This window comes from Epinephelus moara, chromosome 1 (genome assembly GCF_006386435.1).
Source record: "Epinephelus moara isolate mb chromosome 1, YSFRI_EMoa_1.0, whole genome shotgun sequence".
NCBI lineage: Eukaryota > Metazoa > Chordata > Actinopteri > Perciformes > Serranidae > Epinephelus > Epinephelus moara.
This window is the reverse complement of record NC_065506.1, coordinates 21,999,710-22,023,283: the sequence shown is the minus strand read 5'-3', so window position 1 is coordinate 22,023,283 and position 23,574 is coordinate 21,999,710. Positions and strand designations below refer to the sequence as shown.

Sequence of the window (23,574 nt, the reverse complement as noted above, 5' to 3'; positions counted from 1 at the left end):
GTGTGTGTTTGGTACATTAATTTAATGTCTCTTTTCCTCGCTATAGGTGTAAGTCCAGGAATCTGCGGAGACCCAGGGATGCCTCCCCACGGTGTCCGTCTGGGAGGGGAGGAATTTAAAACTAAGAGCCTGCTGCGTTTCAGCTGCGAGGCGGGATACAGTCTGATTGGCTCAGCCGAGAGGACCTGCCTCCACAACGGCACCTGGAGCGGCACTCAGCCTGTCTGTCAAGGTAGGGAAGCGTGGGAATGACTTTACGTGATTTATGTGAATGTGTGAAAACTGACTACTGAAAGTTGAAATAAAATTCATTAGACACTTATACTGCAACTTATACTTCAAACAGCAAACAAACCACCTTTATTTTTCAGAGATAACGTTTTTAATTCCATTATAGCTCTTGGTTCTGTACTGTTGAATATCAAAGCAGTGGCTTTCTCCCAAAGTCAAAATAGATTTTTACAGGCTGTTGTGCATGATATTCTATTTATATGCACCCTTTATTGACCCTGTATTATGCCAACAAAAAAATCCTGCCTGCTTTATACAAGAGACTTAGATTTGACAACACTACATATGCTGTCTGTTTAGAAATCATCATACATTGTAATACCAAGTTATCCCTGTCTCATTTGAGGTTACCTTTGGGTCCCAACCCAGATTCTATAAAGCATTGCTATAAAAATAAACATTGCTGTAAAATGAAGCAGTGCAGATTTTGTATAAACCCACAGTGCATTTGTGGCATATGGACTTAATTATTCAGCATTTTATGTGAAAATAAATCAGCACAGCCTCCAAAGTTAAACAGCTTAATCTTTGCTTTGGAGAATACAGTAGCATCAGGCTGCTTGGCATGCTGGTGACAGTAAGCAACTAATCCGTTTCCAAACATAGCTTAAAGCACATTACATACATTGTACACTGTACATTGTGCATTATATATATATATATATATATATATATATATATACACACATATATGTATGTATGTAGTAAGTGAAGCTTACACATTGCTTATTCATGCATTGACATGGATGTAATTCATAAGATAAAGTAAGTATATATTTATAGTTAAATATATTCTCTGTAGGTTTTATCCAGCTGATTTTTAACTTAATCGCAGTAGTGTGTACTTCACAAAACTGCAACACAACACAAAAATAAAACGGTCACAGTACCTTTTATTGATCTAATAGGTTGACAAAATTCACAATTGTCTTTGAACAGGAAAAGTTCACATAATGCAAGAGGTTTATGGAAGTAGCAGTTTGTCAAAAAAATATGGAGATTCAAGTTTATGTGTGTGTGCGTGTGTGTGTGTGTGTGTGTGTGTGTGTGTGTGTGTGTGTGTGTGTGTGTGTGTGTGTGTGTGTGTTGTGTGTGTGTGTGTGTGTGTGTGTGTGTGTGAGTGTGTGTTTGCGTGTTTGTATCCGTGTGGCCCAGATACAGAAGATTGAAGTGTGTCACTCCTAACTGACTGAGCTGGATCTTCCATGGCGCTGTGGCAATAAAGTGTGTCCTATACAACAGCAGTTTTCAAAGACACTCTTTAAACCCATGGGGGTTTAGGGGAAATTAAAGTGGGTCCCCAAAGTGCTGTAGAGACACTGGAATCCTAAGCTGCTGCCTGTGTTACCTTCCCTATTCCCAACTTTGTTGGGTAGGCTGAAAAAAGCACTGCTGACATTAACTTCATTGTACTCTGACGCAGATTTTAGATTCAGTTAGATAGATGGGCTGTTCTAGCAGTAATTTAAGTGGATAGGGGGAGGAAGAGTGAGTCATACTGTACTCTGCTATATTATTGTGTGGCTCTGACCCAAAACACCACCGGTATACTAAATATAGAATACTGAAAAGTATAAAGGCCCCACTGACTCAAATGAGAAAGATTCTGCAGTATTTACGTAAATAAAAATACTAGATGCTAAATTGCATCTTTTGTACAGTCTGTTTTTAAAATGCCACTTATTCTGACAAATGATTTTCATGTGCTGATTCATATAAAAGTAATGCCAGCCTTGAAATCTCTCATAATATTTATAGAAACGCACAAAGTCCCTTTATGCCAGAGGGAGAAAACTCTTTAACAGAAGCGGCCTTGCCCCCAAAACTAGAACTGTCAAACACAGGACTCTAAACCGTGGCGATGTTAAACAGTTGTCCAACTGTGTAGACAGTTTGTGGTTCAGTCTGTATGACAATGAAATACTGAATTTGACCTTTTGTACTTTGAGTCTTAGTTTGCCTGCATGTACTGAAACAGTAACATCAAAATGTAGCCTTCTAGTCTTACCTCAGAGGTGTGTTTCTCTTTTGTGCGTGCGCCAGCCTCTGTGTTTGTGTACCACTAATTATTTATGTCTGTCTACAGTTGTTTTTCATTAAGCTAATTGTGGTTAAAAGCTGATTCAGAAAGGAAGAGACATCTATCACTGAGACACAAACACAAAGAAATCCATACACACACACAAACACACACACACATACAGACTGATATACTGATAACACTCGCAGACACAAACGGTAAGCTGCCATCGACATACAGTACACACACGGTTTTGCATGATGTGCTCCACCTACACACACTGTCACACACACACACACTCTTTTAAGAACCCTGACTAATGAATCCCATCAATAGGTGTTTGATTGTTAAAGGCTGTCAGTTGTCATGATCTTATTAGTGAAATGTGCTGTGGTTGGTTGCTAATTCCTGTCTCGTCTGTTAATTCGCTGTGCTGGCAAACTAAATATCAATGGATCACTAATTTAGACCAGAGGCGAAGTCCCTTGCCATCTGCATTCTTGTGTCCTCCAGGACAGTTTTGTCCAGTCTACCATAGCACCAGTGGTTCAAAATCAAAGACAGCTATGGATGGATAAAGATCCTAGCCTCTGACTTACCAAGGAAAACTTGTTACTGTGTCTTGTCCCACAAGAACAAATGGGAGCCCTAAGATTTACTGTGAGAATGACGCATTGTATAGACCAATGGTTCCAAACCTTTTTCCCCTGGACCCTGATTTCCCCTGTTTCTATCATTGAGTGAACTGACGACTCATGACTAAGGGACGTGTTGTATGGATATTCCATATTACATGCAATGTGTAACAATAAGAGTACCGAGCAGCTGATAAAGTGTACAATTAACCTAAATAGTGAATGAAGTTACTGCAGGAAGTTTGTGTAAAAAGAGCAATTTGGATTAATTTTGAGCAGACTGTATCCTGTTAATATTGCATCAGGTATAATTAGGAACTCTCTACCATTCTCTGTTATGTTTGCTTGTTTGTTTGTTTCAATCATACATACTTATTCCTCTCCCTAATGTTTTGCCATTGCTCTATTAGCTCTTTGGTTGTTTTTACTGCATACTACTTTTAATGCAGGACGAGACTGTGAAGGCTCTGTGAATGTAGCTTGTTTTCAGGTGTTCACCCAACATATTCTCACACCTAACTCGTCAAATACTGATGGTATGGCAGTGGCCCTGCATGTCAAACTATGATGCTATAGGTAACCCCCTACCTTCAGTTTTGGATGCTCAGGGACAGCGTATCAATTCATGCTTGTTACTTTGTTGTTGTTGTCTCTTTTAAAAAAAAAAAGACCTACAACGTAGGCAACAAAAACTTTTACCTTTAATTTGTAGCTTTACTTCCTCAGGTGTAGGTAACAAAAGCATGGTGTTAGGATTATAAAAGCATCATGGTTTGGCTTAAAATAAGTTTGTTAATGTAATGTAACAATTGTAATGTCACAAATGTCACATGTCATATGTCACTAGCATAGGATGTGTTACAAACTAGCACACTATGTTGTTACAAAAATAATTCAACTGACTTTTGATTTCACACGGGAAACAAACAGCGATCTCCCAGGTGAAAGTCCAGAGTTTGTTTGACCCATCGGCATCCCCTCTCAACCACTCTATGCAGACTTTATCACTCTTAATACACTAGCATTTTCTCAGACCGTCAATAAATGCTCTCACCCAGTGCGTCTCATATCGCTGCAGAAGGGTGCCTATGTGTATTGGTATCTGACGCAGAGGGCCACTGACCAAACGTCGTTGTTTGACAATTTGGAAGTAAGATTGGGTTGGTTCACCATGCCCTTATTCTGTGATATTTGATCCTGTGAAGTTTACATTGTAAAAACTTTAAAGATAATGATTTCATTTAGTTTTCTTCACAGAAATGAATGAAATTCCTACTGTATATGTTTTTAAGTTTTCTTTTATGTTTTAAATAGGGATGCACCGAATATTCGGTAACCGAATATATTCGGTATTCGGTGGAATAAGTTAAAAGCAAGGCCGAATAATAGCGACGTGTTTTGATAACGCAATCAAACAGCGTGCGGTGACGGACGGAGTAAAATGTCGGCAGTTTGGCATATTTTACTCCGTCCGTCACCGCACTCGCATTTGCGACTAAAAATCGTTTTTTGGTTGCAAAATAAATCAGTCAGCACGCTGTGTGAGTACAGACTTCAACCAGCAGCAGAAACGAAACGGCGAATCCGGCCAGTTGTGGGTTGAACAGGGGTCACAGACACAGACAGGAATATATATTCCTGTCAAATACGGCGGCGCATGATAACGGCTTACCGGCGACAGAGAAGTCCGGCTCCAGGTGAATAACTTGTTGTCATGACTGCCCAAAAGTACCTGAACAGCCGAGCCATGGCGGCACACAGGTATATGGCGTATCAGAGGAGAAACAAGCTGTTCACATTTCTCTCTTTTAGTCTTTCAGTGGCAGGTAACGGCCCACAAACCTCACCGCACTTTAGGGACTGTTCTTTACTTATGAAGGGACTTGTCAGGGGAGGAGGGTGGCTGGTTGATTTTTATTTCATTTATTTATTTTATTTTGATCCCCCCCTATGTTAATCACTTACTGATGCTGTTTTTGAAGTATGAATAAGTCAATAAGTAATTTATTCCATTGAAACATCAGTGATGTACTATAGAAAAGTGATTTATCTTTTTATAAATGAAAAAAGGTGCATCTGCCTCATTCTTGCTGTGGTATCCTGATACTACTCAGAACCGTGATACTTTCACTGGTATCGTACCGTGGGTCCCAATTTTGGTACCGTGACAGCACTAATCTGGAGGGGGTTCATCTGCAAAGACTAATGAAAAACTAAAAAACGGCATTCGGTATTCGGTACTCCGTATTCGGCCAAGCGTTTAATATTATTCGGCTTCGGCCACAAATTTTCATTTCGGTGCATCCCTAGTTTTAAAACCAAGAAGCCTTTGCATGCCCCCCATGATGCTTAGGTGGCCACTGGTGGCAGTCTGTACCCCCTGATTGGGAACCAGTGATATAGGCCATGATGATCTTATTTAAAACACTGTCACTTACATTTTGCAGACGTCATGTCTTGGTTTTAAACAAGAGGCAGAAACATTTAATAACTGTCCTTGGAGCAGTTTAACGCTCTGTGCTTTGCTCAGTGGCACTTTGGCAGTCATAGTGAGCGCTGTTGATGTAAAACCAGCCTCCTGCCAGCCTCCAGCACACAACTAGAATACTGTAGATCTGCCATTCAGAGCTGGGAATCAATCCAGCAACCTACCTCAAGGACATATTTTATGTTATTTCCAGCTGACTCCAGTGATATGCTCATTATTACAGCCTACAGCTGATCAGCCTTGAGTGACAGTGAGACGGCATCGCTCACACTGATATTATCACCATGATTAATCACCGCTGTTTAATATTTCCTCAATTCTCAGCTGTATCCTGCGGTAACCCTGGCACGCCAGCACACGGCAGAATTGTTTTCAGTGACGGCATCACCTTCGGCAGCTCGGTGGCTTATGCATGCTGGGATGGCTTCAAAACATCAGGCCTGACCACCAGACACTGCACAACAAATGGGACATGGACAGGACAACCCCCAGACTGCACTGGTAGGTTAAATATCATTGCTTCTACTGTTATACTACTGTTATTATCAGTAGGAACAGAGGGGGGTATAGCCATGATCTGAAAATGGAGCAAAGGGCTTTATAAGCTACAAGTACTACTGCAAATATGAAGTGTTTGTGCTTGCATAGTGGTGTGTTTTGTTTTGTTAAAGGATCCAAGAGTAGTATAAATTGTGCATGGACTGGGCAACCTGCTGCTGTGCAGGTACGGGTCTGTACATGAGTAAGGTTGTTGTGTCTGAGATTTCAACTTGTATAGTTAAACAGAGCCAGACAGAGGTTTGGGGAAAAGAGAAAAAGAAGGTGGGAGGTAGATGAAAAGGAGCCAGGATATGCTTGAGGAAAGTTAAGGAAGGCAGTCTGTGTGAGAGTTGAGTGGGAGGACGAGGTTAAGGGGCAGGCGAGGAGAAACATCATTTTTTCAGGCTATGTTAGAAAGCACAGTGAGTTATAGCTGTAGTAAAAAGATAAGATAAGACTGATGTGTCCAAAAATGTTACTGCCCTTGTGCAATACTACACTACTGCAGAACAACGTCATCTGACAGATGTACAGTCTAAATAATTTATTCATGACTTGGCCTTTAAAATTTCTCTCCCCTCCTTTAGTGATCAGTTGTGGAGACCCTGGCCCAGTAGCCAATGGGATCTATCTAGGAAGTGAATTTACCTTCAACCACACAGTGACCTACCGCTGTAACCCTGGTCACCTGATGGAACCACCTGGACACAGCGTTCTGCGGTGTACCAAAGATGGAACCTGGAACCAAACCAAACCCAGCTGCAAAGGTAAGAAGAGCTAACCACCTAAAGTAATAATGTACAAGAACAGCAACTTCTGAGTTTATCTCCAGTTGATGGATCTAGAGGTTCAGTACAGTACCTTAGGAAACACTGTGCCTTACAAAGAATTGGTTTCCAGTTCAACCAATACTTGTTTTTACGTAGGCTGGTATTGGCCATCCCAGATTCCTTACAGTGAAGATAGCGGAGAAACTAATAAAAACAGAGACTAGTTCACCTTGTAGGGCACCTTACTTTAGTGGATCATATCACATGTGTTATGGAATTAATCTGCAGATGCTCTTGTTCAAATTGAGACAAAACTTTTCTATGGATGCCATTTTTGAGACACGCCACCAAAATGTGGCCTGCAACAGAAAAGCTAAGACTTGTTGGTTTTAGCTGAGATGATTTCTAGAAACCTTGCAGCCCCTACTGACCAGTTAAGAGGAGCGAGTCCACAGTTAATAACATTTTTTAAAAAATGTTCAACTATTGTGAATCACCGCAACCACGAGAGATCCTTGAGCATACAGTCAAGACATACGAAATGAGGCTGATGGGTCCAGTAGTTTGTGAGATTAGCTGCGGACAGACAGATACACACACTCTCTCACTCCCTCACTCACTCACACACACAACCAAATGCATGATCCCCTCTAGGTTTACAACTAGCGGAGATAGTAAAAACATTAGTATTTCAATGCGAGCCAGCACACTAAAATAACAGATTGTGACTTTAACAGTACATTAGAAGGAGGCCAAGGGAAGATTAACATTGCTCTTTACAGTACCAGAGTGTTAAATCAGGCTTTATTTCCTGAAACCCATCTTTTTTTTTCACAAACACAAAGGAGAAAATAAAAGAGAATGCACTAAAATAAAATGAATTCAAGTTTTACAACAGCCCATATTTATTTAGAGTTTAGACTTTGATACACAACAACAGTAGCAGGGAATGTTTCCTGAGATCCTCCCTGCTGTTTCTCTGTATGAGTCTGTACATTGTATTTTAGGAAAAACTTGCATAGTATATATTTAGATATGGTTATTTTCATGAAAAGTAACAAGGTAGTTATGCTAATCAAAAAAAAAATTGTCAAAGCCAATTATTCAACATTCAAGACTCAGTAATTTGGTTATTCAAGAGTTTAGACCAAAACGTGTTCCAAAAGGGACACATTAAAAACTCAAAAGCACAACACAAACAGCAAACATACTACTTATTAAAAGCAATTAACTATCAACAGCAAAACTATATTGTATTATAAGAATTAAAATAATTAGCGGTGTAGGCAAGCTTGTACTACGAACATTAAATGACATTTAGAGAGTTGGTATTGACATCCCATTATCCTTAATGAACAGATGACAAGTCTCAGTGTAATAGAAATTTTCCAATAACAAGGTACTTAACACTGAAGGATATCAAGGGCAGTTATTGTTATGGAGCCGTGCAATTGCAGCAAAAAGCACTCCACAAAAACAAGTAACAATTTAAGTAAGAACATTAGTGTTTCAATGCAAGTGGCATACTAAAATAACAGATTGTGACTTTAACAGTACAGTAGAAGGAAGCCAAGGGGAGATTAACATTGCTCTTCACAATACTAGAGTGTTAAATTAGGGTTTATTTCCTGAAACCCTTATTTTTTCCACAAACACAAAGGGGAAAATAAAGAAGAACACATTTAAATAAAATGAATTCAAGTTTTACAACAGCCCATATTTAGAGTTTAGACTGTGCTACTCAACAACAGTAACAGGGAATGTTTCCTGAGATCCTCCCTGCCGTTTCTTCCCACAAACAGAAAATATCCTGCTGGCTCCTGCAGTTGCAGGGGCTTTGAACTGAGATGAAAAAACTGAGAAAGCCAGCAGAGAGGCTACTGAGAGGGAACCAGAAAGAGGGAAATCAGAGAAGTAAAAGATACTGTAGGTGATAGAGATTGAGACTGGGGCAGGAAGTTTAAAAGAGAAATTTTGATGGAAATAGGAAGAATGGAACAGTGGAGAGATGCAGGTAGGCAAATGCTGCAGTCCTCCATCTCTGTCTCTGTTTCTTCTTCTTTTGTTCCTCTTCTTTTTTGTGGATGCCCTCTTTTGCTCCTCACTTTTTTTTCCCCTCCTCTAGGTTCTACTCCTTCTGTTCACGTGTTTTTGTTCAGCTCTCCTGTTTCATCCCCTCTGTTTTCTTCCACTTCAAACAATCCACAAGCCTTCATTTGATCTTGTTTTGGAACAAGAGCCTCGTCACACAGAGACATACATGCACACACAGAAACATACTGAATGAGGAGTTGTAAGCCATGAAAGTGTAGCTTGACAGGTAGAATGAATCAAGTGAGGAAGACGGAGAGATTGAGCAAGGTAAGTAATGAGGAGGAGGCCTAGGGGAACAGGGGAAAGAAAGAAAGAGTATATAAAGGGAGGAGAGAGGCAAAGGAAGAATCGAAGGGATGAAGAGGTGTGATGGAAGAAAACATTAGATAACAGAAAGAGGAGACACAAAAAAGACACAAAGACACAGTAATGCAGAGATTAGGAAAGAAAGAAAATGGGAGGTGGAACAAGAGAGAGTCAAGTGGGGGAATGAAAAGGGAAAAAGAGAGAATGTGATGAGCCATCAGTGGGGCTACAAGGAGAGAGCGATAGAGAAGCAAGTGAGAGTGGGGAAGCGAGTGATGGGAGAAACAAAGAGAGGCAAATCAATACCTGCCCCAAACCTGTAAACACACAGTGAGAAAAGGGATTAAGCCCATAAAATGTGTTGGCTGGCTGAATTGCGCCAAGAGAGATGTACCTAAAAGACGAAGGGAGGAGGGGAGAGGCGGTAATGGTGTGAGAAGAAGACCAAGAGAGCAATGGAAGAGGATAAAAGAGGACTGGAACTGGGACAGAAGGACGACGAAGCAAGGTGCAGTGAGAAAGAGAAGAAGGGCTGGAGGGATAGAGTTAAAAAAAAAAGTAGGAAGACAGAAAGGAGGCAGGGGACCAAAGTGTAAGAAAGAACAGAGTGTGGAGACGTGAGAGGAAAGAAGAAAGGGTGGGGAGAGGGAAAGGAGTCAATCGCAGTGACAGAGTAAAGAGCAGAGGTGGGGAAGCAAGCAGGGGTGAGAGTTACTCCTCCAGACTCATGTGAAGCCAACACAGTCTATTCACAACAAGGGAGACACAAAGAGAAAATAAAACAGTTCAGAAACCTTCAATTGCAGTTCTTTGGGCATCAGAGACCTGCAGAAATATTGCTGTGGAATATTAACTGCTCAAGTCAATAAGAGTTTTTTTATTCTATTTTTAGACAGCTGGAGTTTGATCCATAACAACAACGCTGCTTTTAGAAAACTTAAGACTTTAGAAAACTTTAATGTCCCCAAAGGAGCAATTTGTGATTCAGCACGGCAAATAATAAACATAATGTAGACACAATTAAAACACGAAACAACAAGACAACAACAGAGGTCCATGAGCATGATCAGTCAATGTCTAAGACATATTTTCACATCTTTATGCATTTATGGATAGGGCCCAAAGTGTCAGTAGCCCCATGGCCTTCATCTGCAAAACGTCATGCAAATTACCGACCAGGAAGAGATTCAATATTACCACAGAGACACAAAAACACCACAAAGAGATACTAAGGCACTGCAAAGAGACACAAAATAACTACGAAAACAGGCAAAATAATCACAAAGAGACACAAAGTGACTATAAAAAGAGAAAGTTACATCCATCCATCCATTTTCATCCGCCGGGTCACGGGGGCAACAGAGACATCCCTCTCCCCAGCAATGCTTTCCAGCTCCTCCTGGGGGACCCCAAGGCATTCCCAGGCCAGATGAGATATGTAGCCCCCACTGTGTTCTGGATCTGCCCCGGGGCCTCCTACCAGTGGGACATGCCCACAACACCTCTAATGGGAGGCGCCCAGAAGGGAACCTGATCAGATGCCCGGACCACCTCAACTGAGCCCTTTTGACGTGAAGGAGCAGCAGCTCTACTCAATGAGACACAAAACCACAAAAAGATGCATAATAACCTAAGAAAGACACAAAAAAACAACAAAATCGAGGGAAAAACCACCACAAAGTCTGTGTTTCTTGCTCCTGTGTAGGAGTGGTGGTGTGGCCTTTTGCATATCTGTGCCCAGGGGCCCATGTCTCTATGTATTGTATGACCCTCACTGTGTATGTCGTCCTCCTGCAGCTTGTGAAGTTGGGTTATCGCCATAGAAATAAATTGCCTTTTAACTCAGCTGGTTCTGATCTTAGGATAGCTGCATCTGCGACCAGGAGAGTGTCTGGGTGAGATGTATCCAGGCAGACTTTGTCAGCCTTCTCTGTCAGCCTGGTCAGGCACAGGTGGTGCAGATCTTTCCACAGGTCTTAACCATTTTTCCTTGTTTGTCTTTGTGACTGATTTTGGACTTTTCATACCAACATACAATACAACAACAAGCCTCAAACTGAGGTGCGGGTCGCCTCAGTGCAGCTCCCCAGAAGAAGCAGTACTTATTAATTTGAGTCCCCATTAGCTGTTGGCTAGCCACCAGCAATTGTTCCCAGGGTCACACAACATAAAGTAAATGAACAGCATGCTTTAAGACACTGGATTTGACATTGTCTTGCACGCAGGTGTGTAGATTTTGTAATGGGCCAAACAACAAGCAGAACACGTTGTAGAGTGGAGAAAAACAACATGGGGAAATGAAAGACTTCTTGTGAGTCTGGGAGGATGACTTTGGGGAGATGCAAGGCTTCTCCAGGACACTGGTGACATACAAAGCTAGAATTATTCAACTGATTAGTTTGTTGCGAGCACTCGGCAGTTGCCTGGAAACCACAATGTTAGAAACAAAAGATATTTTTTGTTAATTGCACTTCTACATCTAAAAGACTGTTGATAATGGAACAGAGAAACAGGAAAGAGACAGAGAAAAAAATAAGATTAAAGATTGACTAAGAGAAAAGTTAAGAATGGAAGGAGAAAAAACAAAATACAGAAAAAGGGAAAAGTCAAACATTGACAGAAGGAAGATGTCCATATGGTGTGTATATTAAGTATTACTGTTGAAGCAGACAGTACTTGTTATAATACTCCATTCTGTCCATTGATTGATTTCAGTATGTGCTTATTGCTGCTTATACTGTATATACAACACGTATGTGTTGTCTGTTTGTGTATCTGCCTCTCTCTCTGTGTATGCTTGTGTGCACTGTATATCATCATAGCAGAGTGAATGGAGCATGAAACCATCTGTCTCCTGGTTAGATGAGAATTACACTGACTTTATTAGATGTTTGAAATCATGCAGATGGTTATCATTATCTTAGGGAGTTAGGCACACGCACACTCAGGCATGCACACACAGATGTTTATTGGGGTGTTATGAAGTTTTATGCAGAGACGTCAATGCTCACGCAACACGCTTGCACACAGGTGCATGCAATCGTGCCTTCACATGATAGGTTTCTTAAATTCTTGTGAAGCTGGTGTAACATCAATGCACATTAAGGGTATGTGTTTATATGATTACAGACTCCATTCTCTGTGTATAACAGATGCTTTTTTAATTCATATTAATTGATTTAATCCACTGGACCATTTGATATCAACATTTGTTATGTTCAGTAGCAGTTATGACATTTTCAAAGGAGCTGTAGGTTTATATGAATAATTACATTACATAAATAGCAATCCCACATAGCAAGTCTCAAGTATAAAATATGTATTTCTTCCTAAAATTCCCAATGTAGGACACCGTTTCAGAAGAAGGAGGTTGATGGAAAAGTTGTCTTGTGAGTAATATTGCCAGCATTTAATTTAGCAGACTTGAGAAAAACAAAATCACAGCTCACCCCCAGTCACCAGAGCGGAAGCAGAGATGCCATTGCAGACAATGCAGAACCCCAAATGCCCTGTCAGAAACTCGCAGTCCATATGGTGACCATGGTTTTTCTTTTGGTTAAGCAACTTAAATGTGGTGACCTCGGTCATCTACTGCTTTAAGACAGTAAACGTCCATATGGTGATCACGGCTGTCTGCTGCCTTTGCTGTTCTTTGTTTTCACGTGATGTCACGACTCCCATCTGTAGCCGTCTTTTCGTATACTACTGGGAATCCCTCATAGAAAACACTTCTGTGTTTCTTTACTATACAGTATACCAGGTATAAGAGAGGGGAAGCACAGGAGGTGGCGCATTGCTCAGCACTATATGTATATGTTCTGCATTTTGCATGCTGACACAGCCCAGATATGACTGAATACAGAAGTATGTGGCTTTGGCAGCTGGTACGATGTTTAAAAAAATGTCTTTGTCTAATTCCGGCTTTTCTTCAGATTGTTTCAATTGTTGGTTCTTATCCTCCACATCTTAGGGTTACATATCCACCAGGGACAAGTCTAAACTGCTGTTTTGTCTGTGTGACTTTGACAGTCTTAGAGCTCATTTGTTGCTGATTTATTTGTCTCTACTGAAGATAAAATTGCAGATGTTAGCAAACAATTAAGTGAAGTATAAATATCTCATTCTAACAGTATTAGCCATTAGTGGCATACTGTTTGTTAAATTGTCTTTTTTGTACTGCTAGCTATAGTGTAAGAGAATTGTCAGTGTCATAGAAAGACAGAGTAGTGAGTAGAGAGAGTTATATTCCCATCACATACAACATAGCAGGATGTTCAGGGCCATTTTTATGAGTGGGGTTGCCATTGCAAAGACCTATAGTACGAAGTAGTACAAAGCATGGAGAGGTGAACTATTTTGCCTTGGTGACAGAGAAGCAATTAGAGGTTGGCTGCATTTGCTTGCTACATATTTCTTTTGGTAAGTCAGCAAATTCTATTTTTTACCAGCCTCTACGTCATTATGACGGCTGGTACTGTTTTCATGTGTCATCATGGCTAAATGTCCTGGTGGGACCTATTGTAACAGACAATACCACAGAAGCCGTTTTGAGTGTTTTACCAGGTGTTTTTATGTCTGTCTGCCTGTGGACAGATTTCGTCAGCACAATTTGTGTTGCAACTGTGCAGGTGCAGTCACGAAACTTTACAGGTGTGTAGTTGAGATCAAAATGATGTCTGAGTTTGAAGATGGGTGCGGTTCGAGTAAGGGCACCGGAAGATGGGGGGTAGTAAGCAGAGAAGGGGCCACTGCCCCTCCAACTTACGCCCCTCTCCCACATTAGTGTTAAGTGGCGGATTGTTGTATCGCAGCTGAAGTGATCCCATTTCGAGTTGGTCTCTAGTTAGTATCTCAAACTAGTGAGTGTGACACAACTTACAGCCCCAGTGATGTATGTTGTTAGAACTACAACACTCGCCATTTTCTTTTGAACTGGTCAAATGACCACGACAAACAGATCAAAGTCTATTTTACTCTCATTCTATTTCTATGGTCATTGTACATTCAGTGTACTGTATACTGCATACTGTTGAGAAGACAGATGGGATTAAATTCAACAGAGCTGCACCTATAGTCACAGCTAACAGCTGTATTTGGAAACAGAGCACCTGGTGGAGAGAACATGCAAATTCTGTACAAACGCACAGACACAAACACACACACGCTCACAGGTAGGTCTAGTGCAGAGATTCCAACACATGACCTTCCTGCTCATGAGGCAGCAGTGTAAACCAGTGAGCCACCATGTTGTCCCCTGAGCTGTGTCAATGTACATCATATGATTTACATCTGTGTATGTGTTTCAGTGATCCAGTGCGGACCTCCTCCTCAAGTGCACCATGGGAAAGTGGAAGGAACCGACCATTCATGGGGCTCAAGTGTCAGCTACAGTTGTTTCCATGGTTACCAGTTGTCCACTCCTGCTGTGTTGACCTGCGAGGGGAACGGGACGTGGACAGGAGACGTACCACAGTGTCTGCGTAAGTCAGCTGGCTTTCACTACCTATAAACTTCTGCCCGGCAGCTTTAACTGGTGCATGTCACTGTTTCTCTCTCAGCATTAGCTGTTCAAACAAAGAAGAAGTCCTGACTGTGTCTGCTGTCTCATTTCAGCTGTCCTGTGTGGCGATTCTGGCTCCCCTGGAGGGGGATTTAGAGAGGGGAACATCTTTTCTTACAGGTCAGTGGTTAGATGTCACTGTTGTGAACAGACTATAAGTTCTTTTATGAAAGGTTTGTATCAACAACACAATGGAATGTTGCAGAAAGGCTACCATGGTTTTCAAAATACCTGTGCTTCATTGAAATCACATCAAATCTTCATTAAAATTACAAAACAATTCATCATTAAAATTATAGTACAAATTTTGTGGTGGCCTGCTGTGGCTGAATTTTTGTCACTGCAGCATCACCCTTAAGATGATACGGATTTTTTTTTTTTATAATGATAGTACATGCCAACAGAGAAGTTGTGCCTCAAACAGGATTGTGCCATTTGATTCATAAAGATTCTGTTGCTAATAAGTCAAGATTTGCTGCATGTTCTCCACATGTGTGTTTTATTGTAAAGAATGTACTCTGTTTTCACTATGAAACCACCACAGGAAGTGTTTGTTCCACCAAGGTCATCAAATGTTGACTCAGTAAAGTATATCTAAAAATAGATGTTTTTTCTGGCCTCTATGTCTGGATGTCAGTTTGAAACATTGCAAGGATGAAATAGATTTTGTTTTGTGAGCAAAACAAGAAAAAGATTTGGGTCAAAGGTCTACTGGTAGATAAAAGCAGAGATCTCATACACCTTAATCTGTCCTGTAGACATAAAACCACTGCACTCACTGAAAACTATTTCAGCCAGAGGCGTAGTCTTGTGTTGAGTGCCTGATGCAGGTTCTCGTTTGCTCTTATTCAGTCATCTCCTCACTTGTTGGATAAGCTAGCAGAACCATCCATCCCTCCATTTTCAGCCGTTTATCCAATGCTGAGTCAGGGGGGCAGCAGGCCAAGCAAACCACCCCAGACGTTCCTCTCCCCAGCAGCGTTTTCCAGCTCCTCCTGGAGGACCGCAAGCGTTCCCAGGCCAGATGAGATATATAATCCCTCCAGTGTGTTCTGAGTCTGCCCCGGGGCCTCCTACCAGTGGGACGTGCCCGAAACACCTCTAATTGGAGGTGCCGAGGAGGCATCCTGATCAGATGCCTGAACCATCTCAACTGACCCCTTTTGATGCAAAGGAGCAGCGGCTCTACTCCAAGCTCCCTCTGGATGTCCAAGCTCCTCACCCTGTCTCTGAGGCTGAGCCCAGCCGCCCCACGGAGGAAACTTATTTCGGCCACTTGTATCCATGATCTCATTCTTTCGGTCGTTAACCAGAGCTCATGACCATAGGTGAGGGTTGGGACGCAGATGGACCAGGAAATCAAAAGCTTCACCTTCCAGCTCAGCTCTCTCTTCACTATGATGCTCCAGCACAGCGCTTGCATCACTTCAGAAGCCGCACCAAACCACCAATCCATCTCAAGCTCCATTCTACCCTCACTCGTGAACAATACCCCAAGATACTTGAACTCCCTCGCTTGAGGCAGTAACTCTCTCCCAACCCGGAGAGGGCAGTCCACTGGTTTCTGTCTAGCGGAACCACAACCTAAAAAGTTATTCACCTAATCTTTGCTTTAACCCCAAGATTAAACCTACAAGAGACTTCATGCCCAACTATAACTTCAAACAGATTTTTTTTTTTTGTGTGTGTGTGTGTGTGTGATCATTGGTTTACAAGGATACACTTAGAGTTTTCCTCCTTGTACTGCTGGCATTGCTGCAACCACGACTAACGCAAGACTTCCCTGCAGATTATCAAACGACTTTTATCTGACTGCTGATAAATTTTTCAGACTAACCATCATAGCGTTATACTGGAAAGCATATACAACTAAACAGTGCTTAATTATATCGACATTTAGATGTACTAAATTATGTCCAACAAAAATCTACTCAGATGGAGGGGTCTCTGTATTCTGGTATCATTGCAGTATCTGGCATCAACAGATGTCCAAACAGGCTTACAAGCCAGACTATTAATTTTCATGTGTATAGGAGCGAGACCAAATATACAAATTATAGCAAATCATGATTAGTGTATTCCATATGCCTTCATGCTTGTAGTGTGTATTAATTAGAACTTCTCATTTTCACTAAACCAAAATGATTCAGGATTTTTGTTCTGCATTCTTACGAAGGTGTATGCAGGTTATCATGTTAAGTATAACCGTGCACTTAGAGCACAGACTGAGACATCACAGTCACGGAGCTTGCTGAAGCGTGCACTGCTGCAACTTGCAAAACCACACCTACCTAAAATGATAAAGTGATAATGCTGAGGCCATATTTTATTATCACTTGTAACCTCTTTGTTTTTTTTGTTTTTTTGTGTGTGATGTATTTATTTATTTATTTTTCCAATACAGGGCTGAGGTCAGGTTCTACTGCCACACTCCCTACATGCTGGTAGGCTCCGCCTCCAGAGTCTGTCAAGCTGATGGGACTTGGAGTGGCCAACAACCAGCCTGCATAGGTAATTAAACTTTAATAAAATAACTTTTGCCCTCAAACACAATACAAGTGTGTGTGCCAGTGTCCAAAATGTAAGCACCATGCTCCCATGATAATAGTCATCCTAAATCATGGCTAAAAGAAAAACAATATTGTTCTTACACCTATTATCCCGTCGACAAACTTGTGTTTTGTATTTTGAGTAGATGCAGCTCTATGTGTGGATATGTGGATGTATTTTTTTCTGTTTTTCTCTCTTTTAACTTTTAACAAGTCTCCTGTGGACAGATGTTGCAAATTAGCATTTCGCCACAAACATAAAACACAATGCAGCTGGTTCTTGTGCATAAATGTACAGTTGTAGTGCTACTGTGATGTAAATATCAAATAAAATAAATTATAACTACAACTCTAGACCTTAGCTGTAGAACATACCATGGTACATGAACTTTTTGCAAGAAATGTTGCACTGTGGTGTGATGTCACATTGCATTTCTAAGCTTTAATTGTGCCCTAACTTGGCTGTAAATTAAGTTGTTTCACAGCAGAAAGCCTTATTGTGAAAAACATAATCATCAGCTTCTAATACCTTTATTCATCACACACAGAAAAACCTGCATAAATTGAAAGAATGTTTATGTAAATCTTTGAAATATTACACATTACACTCTTTCCGTAATTTTGAGGAAAAGACATTTTGTTTACTGCAAAGGAAACCATTTCATCAAGTTATGAATAAAATTGTGTGACATCAGATTATTGGTAAACAAGATTGTGGCATTTATTCTTGTGCACATTTTAGCATTAGTATTCCTGTGCACATAGAGCTGGAGATATTATCTAATCAATAGATGAGCTGTGTAGTTTTGATGTCAGCATTTGATTTCTGTAAAGATCGTATCTGGGAAAGCAGCCCTCTATTTTTTGAAGTGATATTCAGTCTTTTTCAGTTCAGAAAGCATGAAGCTTATTTTGCAATAAATTGTAAAATCAGAGGGACATACCTGCCAACAGTGGTAGGGGGGAGATTTTCTGGGGTAACGGTTGGAATGGCTGGATGGTTGGAATCCCCGCCTGGGGGCATTGTAACAATGGATATTATTATTATTTAAGGCTCATTAAAAGTCATTTTGTTTACATATTTGTATTTATTGTATTCACATGGGCCCATAATAACCCTACACCACAAATGAATACAATAAATACAAATATATAAACAAAATGACTTTTAATGAGCCTTAAATAATAATAATATCCATTGTTACAATGAAATGTGCTACAGTGTACATCACAAAATGTGTGTTAAGTGCAAGTGCAAACATTGTGTGAGTGTGTGTTGTGTTGAGGAGCCATCATTGCCAGGAATACCTACAGTCTACTTGAAGGCAAACATGTTGAACAGTAATAACAACAAAACAACAACAAAACAGTGCTGTCAACAAATTGAGAGCGAAGTAAAGTCTCTAAACCCCACACCTCCGTCAGACGGTGTGTGTGTGTGTGTGTGTGTGTGTTTGTGCCTCCGACACACCTCTCAGCAAGAACGAGCCGATGTTAGCAGTTCCTCTCTGTGCCTCCACTGCGTGTGTGTGTTTGCTGCAGTTAGCGTATTTGCTAACGTCGTTTTCGCCGCCATGTTCCCCACTAAAGTCGGCCTGACATAGCTTGCAAAACGCGTGGTACTTGCTGACGTGGCTAGCAACTAGAAAAGGGAAGGTCTGGTACCAAGCAGGCTGAAATTTCGACGCATACTTCTTCTTTTTGGGAGCTGTTTCATTCATTTTCAGTTTGTAATGTTCCGCCTCGAGCTTGGGCATGGACGTGAGCTTGAATGTGCGCAGTCACGCACAGCACGGCGGGCGGGGCCGTTTGGGTTGGGTTGCCAGGTACTACAACACACAAAACACCAATTTGACTCATATCACTATGAAATTGGGAGAAAATCGGGAGAAATTACCAATCGGGAGCAGGGCCAGAGAAAGGGTTAAAAATAGGGAGACTCCCACGTAAATCGGGAGTGTTGGCAGGTATGGAGGGAAAAGCAGAATTATTATTATTATATTATGTTGGAGCTGACATTGAACACAGTCTTGTGTCCGTGATGGTGACCATATGCCCTGACCAATATTTAATTCAATTTTTGTCCTTTCACAATTGTTACTGCATGATGTCAGTCTCTTTTCCTGCACATTAAGTGCTAGAAGCACTACTGTAGCTGAGCTGGAAAGTAACAAAGAACATCAAATAAATTATTCCACTGTGTTGAATTTCTGCAGTACTAATACTTTACTGTAGAATGCTGTGCAACTTTATACCTTTACTGAACTACATTACAGAGGGAAATATTGTCCTTTCTACTTCAGTGCATTTGTCTGTACCCACGGCTTACTTTGCAGATGAAGGCTTTACTCACAAAATAAATTGTAGACTAAGTTCGTTGAATATGATGCATTGTGATATTGCTGAGGCTCTGCTGCACAATGCTGATCGCAGTGGAATGAGTGTAAAAGTTGACTGCAGCTTAAAGACTGTGCTGAGAACATCAGTAAGATTATAGTGCGTATGAAATGTCAGACTGCTTCTTTGACTTGGAAAACCGTTGTAAAAACTTGAATGCATATAATGCCTGTCTGTGTGTTCGTATGTAGACCCAGCCTTCAACAACTGTCGTGACCCAGGAACTCCAGCCTATGGTATCCCGGTCATGGGCCAGGGCTTTCAGGTGAGAATTACATCAGTTGTACTTTGATTGTTAAAATTAAATTGCAGAGTTTAGTTGGTAAGTAGGTCATGTTTCTTCCCTTAAAATCTAAAGTGATGAGGAGGCATGTAAACAAAGTAAAGATGAGTATATTATGTCAAAAAATAGCAGTGGTATTCAACCACTTTTACATGATCCGTGAATGCACAGAGGCAAGAACAAAAGGAGTTGCATTAACACAAGCAGGATGACTACATGCATGAATAATAAACTCCATCTGAGATGCAGTGGGTCTAATGTTTGCAGAGTTCCTCAGTTGGAAAACAAGAGCCCGTGGAACACATGACATGTGGACAGTGTGTGTGACAGGTTAAAAGTAAAGGCACCCAGTTTTTTTTAAAGCAGGACTTCACGGATGACAAATATTTCCTGTCATCTTAGAGACCAGACTGTCTGGAGCACAGATAAGAACCTGTTGATGGAATATATTGGTGTTAATGGAAGTTAAGCAAACATGCAAATCCTTCAATTTGTGGAAGTATAATTGGATATTAACCACATATCATATTTCCCCTGACGTCTCTTCAAAGATAGGAGGGGGGCCGCCACCAGTGTTATGCACAAGCAGCAATATCACATCCACTAAAAGAGACAATATGATAAAGGCTGGTGTGTTTTTGTTTGTTTTTTTTACATTAAAAGAGTTAGCAGCAGTGAGTTGAGGGGTCAGTAAAAGTTTTTCTTTTTAATTTTTAATTCAACAACAACTCAGGCAGGTCAAGAAGCTACAGGGTCAACAGCAGATAAGAGGACTTTTTATTGTTTTTACATCATGTAGGTTGGCAGTAAGATTTCCTTCAAGTGCCGCAAGAACTATCACATCCTTGGCTCCACCACAAGAACGTGCCTAGAAAATCTAACCTGGAGTGGAACTCAACCTGAGTGCATAGGTACTGTGTGTACTAATATCATTGTCCTTATATTGTGTGTTATAATTCATCTCTTTTTAATGTTACTGATGAGTGTTGCATAGATGTTTATGTTGCATTTTACTCAGTACTTATTTTGGTTTTACGGAGAGGAACACAGTGTCAGTTTTACCTCTGTATTTATTTTCCTCTTTTCCTCCCTGTCACTCAGCCCATTCATGCAGACAGCCAGAGACCCCCAGTAATGTAGATGTTCGATCTATGGACCTGCCTACCTTGGGATATACGCTGATCTACACCTGTCAAGACGGTTTCTATCTGGCAGGGGGATCGGAGCACAGAACCTGCAAAAGTGATGGGAGATGGTCGGGTAAACCCCCGCTCTGTAAAGGTATTCAGATCCTATCTTGAAAATGCACCGCTTGAATGAAATGGGCTGATGTTGAGGCTCGAATTTAAACTGGATGTCATAATCCTATGTGGTTTAAGATAAATACAGATTATCATCCAGATATTATTGCTGTGCTCTCGTAAATCAGCCTCAGGCCTATCATGAGTGCTGGGGTGATGGGTTTTTTTTGCCTGTCATGAGTGAATACCTCCAGGTTTTGTTTGTGGAACGCCAAAACTCAGAAAATAATAATAAATAATCATTAGCAAATGTGATCATAATCATAAATAAATTGATCAAATTACCATTATTTTAACCACCAGTTCTAGTTTACAGTGTGCTGTAGTTCTGCCTGTGGTTTTAACAGGCCTATTTACGAGTGCTGATCAATCAGCCATGACCAATGTTAGCTATCACAGCTGAATTACCTGCAGTTGATTAGCCACACATTCAACCAGCAACGTGTGCAAGAATTCCAGTGGCCTAGTACACTTGTATGAGCACATAGAAAATAATCTTGAATCTTGTATGATGGTGCTCAGGGTAGAGTCCTGCATGGGTCCAATTGTTGAGGAACAAATCACATGATCTGTCTAGGAACTGGAACCAAGACGTGCAATACTGCACCCGCACATGGCAAATTAGTTCTGCAACCCAACTCAACCTGCTGACACCAGATCCGCAGCCCAACCAGAACCGCAGATCCTATAATAACCATGTGCTGTGTCATTAATTTGTATAGGAATCATGTTTAAAGTGATCATTCTGGGACATTTCATACATGTGAGACTAGGATGATGTATTTCAAAATGAAGTTAATTCAGGAAAGACAAATGAAATGAATATTTTTTTGCTTATTGTCATAATAATGAGCAGCAAATCTCCACAGTTAACATGCCTGATAGTAATGCACCTGATTGAAGCAGCTCTCATACTCAAGCTGGCGCAGGAGACAGAACCAACACACAAAGCCAGCAATCAGAGGATGGAAACTTTAAAACATCAAAAAAAATATTGTTACTCTTATTTTATTTTTATATTTTTATCATCCAACACTTGCAGTCCAACCTGCATGTCCTTTTTCTCACCCAGAACCAAACGCAAAAATGAAATGAAGACAATACAGCCGTTTTCAACTGTTAGTGTCTTTATTGTGTTATATTTGTCAAGTAGCCCACATCAAGTCTCAGTAAAGTGTCAGTCATGTATGTTGTTCTGCATCTGTAGACAATAGTAGCTTTCATTGATTATAGTATACCGTACTTGCTCATGATAAATAATTTAATATACCAGAAAAAGAGTTTACAAATGTTTGGGGGGATGGGGAACCTGGACTCTAGATGCCTTCATCAGATTTGGTCCCCCAGTGTTGACTCCATGGCTACAGCCTTGTTATACCACATATACTATCAATAAACTTAACCAGCAAATGAGCTAAACTAAACTTAATGCTGTTTTATGTTTCAGTTGGAGTGAAGGTCAATCCCAAAGGCAGAGGAGAGTCAGATGTCCAGAAGAACAAGATTCGAGGTATGCAGAATAAACAACTACAGCACACATTGTAGTATCTAAACCACAGACTTCCTATTTATACTTATTGCACTTGCACATTTCCTTGGCAGCTTGTTTTTTAATACGTTTTTTAATAAACAGGATTGGCACAAAGTGTTTCCCAGAGAGGAATAGCTGTTGTGGTAGGAGGTTGTAGGGAGTGTTGACTACAAGGGTCTACTGTCAGGGCAAGCAGTTCAGATTTATAGGACTAAGACTCAGTAGAAGTAAATAAATCAGTGAAAGCTTTCAGGTGCAATACCATGTAATAGCTTGTAAGTTTGAAGTAGGATTTCATAATCAATATAGGGGAGCCAGCAAGCAGAGACTAACACCAGAGACAAAGACCAAAGTTTTTTTTTGCAGCACTATTGAGGCTGCTGATTTTTGAGTAAGTCATATTTTTAAGTGTGGGATTCAGACAGCCAGAGACTAACCCACTGCAGCAGTAAATTACAAAGGAACCAGAGATAGATGTGTTTTGTTTGTTTCCTCCCTTAAAACAAGGGGGTAATCCTTTTAACTTGTCTTTTAAATGTCTTGTTGTTTTTTGCTTCTGTGTCTCCATTACAGTTCCAGTGGATGTGTTCTCTCCAAACTCTGAGTGGAGCGGCTTTTACGAGTACCTAGGGAAAAGACAAGCCACCACATTCACAGTTACTGGCTTCAACACTTCCAGTGGCAGAGTTAACGTCACATTACTGGAAACCAGCGGAGTGTCAATTAGACTGTCAGGTAAAAAAAACAAGGAAAACACTGATATGATTAAGAGTGACTCTAATTAATTCTACTCTGAGGAACCTCACAAA

General features: G+C 40.8%; 1 protein-coding gene across 1 annotated transcript in view; it reads left to right on the top strand.

Moving 5' to 3' along the window:
* LOC126393459 (CUB and sushi domain-containing protein 1-like) overlaps positions 1-23,574 on the top strand; it is a 316,678-nt gene that overhangs the window by 276,877 nt on the left and 16,227 nt on the right. The window contains exons 58-68 of the mRNA XM_050049648.1: positions 47-232; positions 5,759-5,935; positions 6,562-6,741; positions 14,451-14,624; positions 14,758-14,824; positions 17,109-17,215; positions 19,842-19,915; positions 20,733-20,844; positions 21,035-21,214; positions 22,682-22,744; positions 23,339-23,500. Coding sequence (XP_049905605.1) covers positions 47-232; positions 5,759-5,935; positions 6,562-6,741; positions 14,451-14,624; positions 14,758-14,824; positions 17,109-17,215; positions 19,842-19,915; positions 20,733-20,844; positions 21,035-21,214; positions 22,682-22,744; positions 23,339-23,500 — 1,482 coding nt within the window. The remainder of the gene's footprint in view (positions 1-46; positions 233-5,758; positions 5,936-6,561; positions 6,742-14,450; positions 14,625-14,757; positions 14,825-17,108; positions 17,216-19,841; positions 19,916-20,732; positions 20,845-21,034; positions 21,215-22,681; positions 22,745-23,338; positions 23,501-23,574) is intronic.